This window comes from Rhea pennata, chromosome 4 (genome assembly GCF_028389875.1).
Source record: "Rhea pennata isolate bPtePen1 chromosome 4, bPtePen1.pri, whole genome shotgun sequence".
In the NCBI taxonomy this organism is placed as follows: domain Eukaryota; kingdom Metazoa; phylum Chordata; class Aves; order Rheiformes; family Rheidae; genus Rhea; species Rhea pennata.
The window spans coordinates 24,708,097-24,716,253 of record NC_084666.1 but is presented as its reverse complement, the minus strand read 5'-3'; the positions used below and the strand labels follow the sequence as shown (position 1 = coordinate 24,716,253).

The window sequence follows — 8,157 nt, the reverse complement described above, 5'->3', positions numbered from 1 at the left end:
CACATTTGTTGTTCTCTCCCAATTTTTCTTAATATTGTTTCTTTCTTGTTACGGGTTTGGAGTACCAGTATCTGAGAACATCTTTATAAGCGTGGTGTCATTTGCCAGGTTGTGAGAATGACTTTATCACTGTTACTCCACAGCTTTCTAAATAGTTAGTTTTACTACCTTGGAAGTTTGTATGTTCTAAGTTACCTTTAGAAAACACCATGAACAACTGAAACCAAGAAACTTATAACCTTTCAATCTCCAGCGAGTAGAGCTTATCTTGTCTCCTAAGTATAAGCCAAACTATAGAAAAGCAAATAATGGAACAATGCAGAGACATTGATAAAAATGATCAAAAAAATGTCATATGATAATTCAAGTTAGAAATACCTCGGGAGGTCTCTAGTCCAACCTCCTGCTCAAAGAAGTGCCAGCTGTGATATCAGATCAGGTTTCTCAGGGCTTTATTCAGTTTGGTCTTGAAAACCTCCAAAACTGCTTGACCTGTCTGGGACTGCTTGACTATGCTCAAAAAAGTTTTTCCTCATGTCCAGTCTGAACCTCTCTTATGCCAGCGTATGCCTATTATTTCCTATCTTGCTGCCATGCATCACAGTACAGTTGATGTGGCTTCATGAGTGCCAGCAGGGACAGTCACCCCCCTCAACGTCCTGGCCGTGCTCCTGTTAGCACAGCCCAGGAGGCTCTTGGCCTTCCTTGCCGCCAAGGCACACTGCTGGCTCATGCCCAGCCTGCCGTCCACCAACTCCTCCGGGGCCTCCTCAGCAGTGCTGCTCCTCAGCCAGTCTGCCTGTCTGTCTGAATGGTGAGACAATTTTTTCAGCTCACTAAGGAAGAAGCACAAATCAAGGATGTACATATGCAAATGCCTCTCTCCGCTGCCAAGGTCCTGCAGCTCTCTCCCTTTTAGGAGAGTGTCTTCTCTCCACTCTTTTTACTTCTGCATTTCAAAAGAGAAGCCATTCTGGAATATGGACGTGTTTTGGAACCAAATTTTTGCCACGGATGTGCCTCTCTTTAGGGCTCAGAAATAGCCAGAACTAGCTGTGAATGTTACCAACATGGTCTGAGGTCCTGAGGGAGGTTCTGCCTCTTCCAAACCACAACTGGTGATGCAGCTGTCATGAATAAGGCCTGAGCTAGGTCGCTGTGCAGGGGCAGGAGTGAGATGCTCCCCTGAAGGAAACACTCCTTTGGCCGACTGCTTACTGCACTGAGGGAGGAAAGAGGATGCCAAAAATCAATGAGCCTGTCAGTTTAGCTTCTTCCCACTCTCTCCTGAGATCCTCTTGGTTGCTTTCTCTCCTCACATGTTCTCTTTAATCCCTTGTCTTCATCTCCAGCTTTTTAAAACTGAACATGTAAGTGGGAAAGTGTGTCCTGGTGCAGCCTCGCAAGCACAGGAAGGCAGGAGGGAAGACCCCCAGAAACTGGGGGTGGGGGGGAGCAGAGGGGAAGCTGGAGTGGCGCGAGGTGAACAAAACTGATGGGGAAGGCAGAACCAGTGGTGCTGCACAGGACATAAGGACAGAACTCATGAAGGCACTAGAGGAAAGACACAGACCACTTTAAATAGTGGCACCTTACAAGCTCCTGAGACAGTGTCTGAAATGAGCGAGGGCAGAAGGAACAGGACTGCATTTTTGCAAGTCCAGCAAAGGGGTTGAGACACTCCTAAAAATGTGTAAAAACTGTTTGAATGACCAAGTGCTCCAGCTTTCAGTTAGGTGACACGGCCTGACCCTAGAACTGGCACCTTTTGTTGAATATCTTTTAGCCAAATATTCCTCAATAGCGAAAGAAAAACAGCTCACATTTGTTTGACTAATGTCTTCACGCTGCCTTTACAGCAGCAGCAAATTTATTTCACAAAAAATTATGTCTAGTTCTTGCTAGAGCTTCTTTAGAATCCTGTGCACACCACTGTGGTGTTGCATAAGAAATATTTTTTTCCTCTCTGTGGGTAAAATCTTTGAGAGGCAGAATAAATAGCTAGTGCTCTGCCTGGAGTCTCTTGGAGCATCTACTCAAAAGATTATAAGGGGAAGCTGTCAAAAGGAGATCAAAGTAAGGAGACTAGCAAGAAGTACTTAGTAGGTCTGAACACAGTGATTTTTGGTGTTGCAATGAAGGGGGAATGAGCACTGCAGATCTACAGTGATCAAATTAGCTGTCGTCTTTCCTTTGAACTTGACTTCTTTGAATGTTCTTGCCTTGCCTTCCTTCAAGCCTGATTTTTATTTCAGAAATATTTTGTTTCTGATCCTGCTGGAACTAATCAAATGTCATCTCTTGTTTACTTTGAACAATGTTGAAAAATTATTTTAAAAAGTCCTTTCTCTAATCCAACCCATAAAAATTATTCCTCTTTCCACAAAGCATGTCCTTCTTTCCTTTGAATTTTTTTTTCCTCTCCTGTCTTTTTAGTACAGCTCAAATTTTGACATTTTATTTTGTTACTTGCAATACTGCACTCCATCAACAATACATTTCTAGAAACACTGTGCATTAGGTATGGTGAGCTGGGTGTCAGAGCACAGAAAACGTACAGGTCACACAATAAAAGCAGCTGTTTATATCCTTATAGTCTCAGTGACAAAGGTTTTCTTGAGGTAGAAAAAAATACTTGTGTAGAGTCCAAAAGACCTAGTCAGACTACGAGAATTTCAAAATAGGTCAGATTAGCTGATGGTGTCACTTTAAGCATTGCTCTGAGATTGTTTTTAAAAAAACTAAGGAAAGTCCTTTTCTACTCTTCACATTATTTTGAGACTAAGAAAAGAGACAGGGCTGTCACTCGAAATAAAAGTGGAGTGTCTCAAAGATAATCCTATGAGTAGGGTGACTGTACGATAAAAATCACTTCTGTGAATCAGAAAAAAGGGTAAAAAATCTCTATTGTGTATCATTAAAAATCATCTCAACTTGTAATGATTGCAATTAAGTATTAAAAGATAAAGGCACGTTTTAGAAAAAGATATTAATGGCTTCAATGGATGAGCTAAGTAGCATGAAAAAAAGTGAAAGAGCCAGTTCTTTTGTTTAGCTGTCTCATGCAATGGATGCTGTGCGCAGGTGCATGAGGAGATGTTTACACTTGAATGGGCTATGGGCTATACCCTAAGAAGCAGAAAACAAATTACAGCTTCGTTTGTTTTTTTTAAAAAAAAAGACCTGTCAAATAGTTTATTTCTACCTGATCCTTGGCTGATGACTTGTAATGGTGGAATATTTGCAAGTGTGTAAGTGTGCAGACATTCCTTTATGTTTCGTCTTGATAAATTTTTCACTACAGTCTGCACAAAAGATTACCTCAGCCAAAGCATTCTGCTCTGCTTAAAAAAAAGATGTGCTTACAAGTGAACCAAATGTCATGCGTTACAAAACTAAATAATGAATCTGCTCAAGTGAACAGGTGATTTTCAAGACCAACGTTATTTTTTCAGTAAGAACCTAAAGCTTACTAGTTTGATAACTGCCAAAGCACACTAAATATATTGTCTGGAAAAAAAGTGGTCATGAAAGAAAGAAAAGTCTCTATTAAAAGTGGCAGACAAAGTGTGTTTTTGTTAGACTCTCAGTGAAATCACAGTCATCACTCCAAAGTCAGTCATAGAATCAGAAAATGAAAGGCCTTCTCAGAGTATATCCTGTCATCCCATTACTCTTCATAACTTTTTTTTTTTAGTATATTGTATATTATTCAGTATCTCAAATGACTGATTTGGCTGATGGAAAAAATACAAATATAAACAAAATATTCTGGTTACATTTATACTGAAGGTTAAGTCACATCACATAGCACTTTTCGACTGAAATATGGACTATTTAAAGGCTAAGCATTCAGTTTTCCATGGAAAAGATGATTGTAGCTGAGATCAAATGCTCCTATTTTGCCCTGCCTATTTCCTTTCCTAAACTATATGGAAGTTAATAATTAAGTCCTATTTATTTATTTATTTATTACTTTACGGTAAAGTACTCATGTAATTTAAGCAAGGCAGTGAAAGCTCTGGTAAAGATTATCTCAGACAAGAAATATTTTTCTTAAGAATGTCCCTGAATAATTTGAAACAATATTTCCCTAAGGCTTCTAATACTATATTGTTCAATCTCTGTTAAAGGCTGCCACTATTAGACAATTTATGTTCTTGACAGGCTTAATGCTATATATTCTGCATTGCATTTCAGAGAAAAATAAAGATCCATATGAAATAGTAATTAAAATAACTTATGTCTAAAAACATTAACTCAGCATAGGAACAATCTGAAACTGCAATGGCTATGTTCTATGAGTGATTCATTTGACAGTAATATCACATAGATATCCAATGCATAACTCTACTCAGATATGGACAGAAAGGCTTCTTGACTAAAATAAATAATCAAACTAAAGTAAAAATAAATCCAAGATGTGATCGATAGGTGAAAACACTGGAGTTTTCCTTACAATCTTAATTTGAAAATTAAAAAAAAAATAATGAACCAGATATTATATTCTGCATGCCAGCACAGAAACAGAAAAACAACAACAGAAAAACGACTTTAAACAAGTAGGCTTTTTCACAAGCTATTGGGTGTTTTAACTGATGTCCAAGCCTTTAAAATTGAATACCGCTAATGATCAAGTATATCATCTTCAGTAAACCACATTAGGGAGTTTTTCTTCCGAGTCAATGCAGGTCTACCAGAACGGCTCCCTGTTAAGGAAGTTCAAGTGTGGGCCTGGCTCCTTCAATAGCCAGAGTGGACTACTAGGGACTACTAGGGAAGAGCATGTTCATTCCCCTCAAAACGTGGAAGCCAGAAAAGCACCAGATACGACGTAGCGTTTTTTAATCAACTAAACATTATTTTGTAATACACTTTTGAAAATAGGATTTCAGAAATAAAGCAATACCAAACAGAAGCATTGGGGATGCAATGCTCAGTGGGAGTCGTATTCTACCTCTGGGCTAGTGCGTCTGCTCACCAGTTACATTTTCCAGTGTCCCTCTTTTCTCCATGTTGCACTAACGTTAGCTGTTCAATATGGCATAAATACCAACGAATGTCAAGCTTAGTTTGCCTTTTCAGCTGCCGAGGGATTTTCATTTCTGTTCCCAGTAATATGCTATAGGCTTTTTTTTATGTTCTTGCAAGTGGATTGGAAGACCGTATCTTTTTTACTTACCCAGAAAGATATCTCAAATCTGTTAAATTATGGGATGCCAGAATATAAATTTTGTATAATAAACCTTCTTGCATGGAGAGTGAAAATTTCAACGCTAAATAACAGAAGATGGAAAAACCATGATGCATATGGCAGCAGAGCACGGACCAAAGTCACGTAAGATATAGAGAGACCTTTCTGTCATCTCTTATTTGAACTTACAAAAGACACCATATGCAAGCAGATACATGATTTCTCATTTCTAACAAAAAGACAATATTTACTTGTGTTCTGTTTGATTATTTTTTAAGACGTATGTACAGTGCTTCTACGATTAAACATTGTTAGATCTTAGCTACAGTTAAAAAGCATTTAAATAGAATTCATAAGTGCATCAAGAGGAAAAAAAAATAACCACGAAAAATGTAATAAAATGAAAATCCAGGAGAATGGGCTACATGAAATATTGGAAGGTTCCTCCTGTCTATGAGGTAAACTAGACTAAATAAACTCTAAGGATCACAGCTGAGGATATTAAGCTAAGAATATGGACACATTATCATGATTACTAGTGTTATTCTCAAATGTCAACTCCTGATGTCTACTATGTTACAGAGCGAAGTTGGTTGCTTTGACATATGGCCTCCCTACCCAAAGCAATTCTCTCGTAACTTCTCTTCACAAGTTCCTTTTTATGCCTGCAAACTGCATTTCCAACCTATTAGTATCAGTAATTCGATTTGATAAAAAGCTTCATGATATTTACAGCACAAATTTATGTGGTAAGCTGGGAACACATTTTAGAGGAGACTATTTTGGATTTTTTTCCTAAACAGTTCCCAGACAAAAGAAGGAAAATTTTCTATTCCATGTACTTTTGAAAAATCACTTCAGCCTGCAATGTTGTTCAGCCACTTGATATCAAGAAATAGATATAAATGAATATAAAATAATGGGTCAGCAAATATACTGCTATACCCATACTCTAACTGGCCAAATTTCTTTTCAGTATATGCAAATCCTCCATAATTTTAATTAGATAAAGTTAATGCTTATTACTGTACAGCTCTGAACATTAAGTGTTATTTAAATGGTGATTATTACCAAATTATTATTTGTTACTATAAATAACATTCAACAAGCACAACACTAAGATAATTTGTTCACGTTGACTAAAGTTAAATACTGAAACCAACTTTTGAAATAAACATTTTTAACTGAGTTCAGATTCAAATAATGGAAATGGACTAAAATGTTCAAAAAAGCATTACATTCTAATTTGCTTCATACATCGTTTATAGATGAAAGGGTCAACATCTAGAAACTGTATTTAAGTCAATACTGATATCAATAAACCATTGCTTCAAATTAAATTAACGCAAAGGATATACTCTAATGAAAAAGAAATACTTTACACACTACATCTGAAGTCTAAAAGTCTAAATGAGATTTAAAATGTTATTCAATACTGTATGTGCAAAACCGCGTTTAGTGTCCTCAGAGGACTCTTAAGTGGCCAGACATCTCTCACAGCACCTCTTCTATCTGCAGACATTAAAGAGATTAGGTCTGTGGTTTCTATTAAGACCAGTAGTGGCAGCTGCTGGGAAACTGTCACTGATGTGTTTTCAAACAACTGGTCTGGATATGTGAAATCTGCAGAACTGGAAGCAATAGCTGGAAAGCATCCTGAATATAAGTAGTACTGTTGCAACCCTAATGGGAGAGAAAACATGGTCATTAGTATAGTTGTCATATAACTCAGGAATTATATTTCACCTCTTAAATAAACTCCATCTTTCTTAGATTGTCATCCTGCTATATTAGGATACATATTCACTCAAGGTTTTAGAATCTGTGGACTAAAAAAACTGTAATTTACAACAATTTATAGCTAGTAAGCACAGCTTGAATTATTATATAGAAATCTGATCGCCACTGCATTTGAATGTGAATCACTTCTTTGAGTGCTGTGTGTGTAATCTGAGTGGAATAAAATGTCAAGAGTGTTCAGAAGGAGATATGACTTTCTTAAAGCAAGCCAGCAAGCATTTCCATCGACAGAACTAAATCTGGATGTGGAATAGGTGGGAGAAGTGTCACTGAAATTAATGATTTAAATGATTACAGCAGTTTAAACACATTGTTGTACTACTTACGGAATTTCTAATACTGAACGGTATAGCAACTTGTAATACTCCACAAACCTCGGCTGTGCTAATACACATTTGTATACAAGTATCAGGGGCTTAAGCAGTACAAAACAGCTTATTCCCAGATTTTGGACATTCCTGGAGTTTGGAGTTCCTGGAGCTCAGAAAGGTATGTCAGCTATAAGAGCAAACCTATCCTACAACAAAAGGAACTACATAATAAGTCTTATAATCTTTACCACACCTCTATTCAACTTTCCATAATTTTCCTTTGTTATATTGGTATTGTTAATTCAGTGCAAAATCGTTTATTCTAAACAACCTTTTGAAACCTCTGTTTCCTCATTTTTTAAGGAAACACAGTTGCTAGGAGGAAGGTACAGAATGACAATTTGCAATCAGGATTTCATTTTTTTAATGTTTAAAGAGAAGTGTGCTCTAGTTAGTAAGAGTTAAAAGAATGCATGTTGCATATATATTTCATTTTAGTGCTTTATAAGCATATTACTGCCTCTTGACCTCTTCCCTCCAGAAAACAGAGGCATATTTTACTCACTGTGCTTTTCTGATCAAAAACAGATCATGGTGTCTAACAGAAGTTCCTCATGAACATTTTTGTGATGTCTGACACATGGTTATCCATGCGTTGAGCAAGCTTGCTTCTTTCTAGATAACTGTGAATCTTTGTAGAAATCTAAATGCCTGTGGGTGGGAAACATTGCAGCATTCCTGCAGCTCAAATTTTAAAGAAAAGAATAGGCTGAAACTATTTATCAGTAAAAATTATTTTGCAAGGTTAGAAATAGAAAACAGAGCAGTAAGGATAGGCTTATTCCTGGAAAC

The 8,157-nt window shown here is 37.1% G+C and overlaps 1 protein-coding gene across 3 annotated transcripts in view; it reads right to left on the bottom strand.

The window, feature by feature from the left end:
- Positions 1-3,784: 3,784 nt before the first annotated feature.
- FAM114A1 (family with sequence similarity 114 member A1) overlaps positions 3,785-8,157 on the bottom strand; it is a 36,282-nt gene continuing 31,909 nt past the window's right edge. For all 3 annotated transcript variants that reach the window (XM_062575440.1, XM_062575442.1, XM_062575441.1), the window contains exon 14: positions 3,785-6,877. In XM_062575440.1, the coding sequence (XP_062431424.1) occupies positions 6,776-6,877 (102 nt within the window). In that variant the 3' untranslated portion in view covers positions 3,785-6,775. The remainder of the gene's footprint in view (positions 6,878-8,157) is intronic.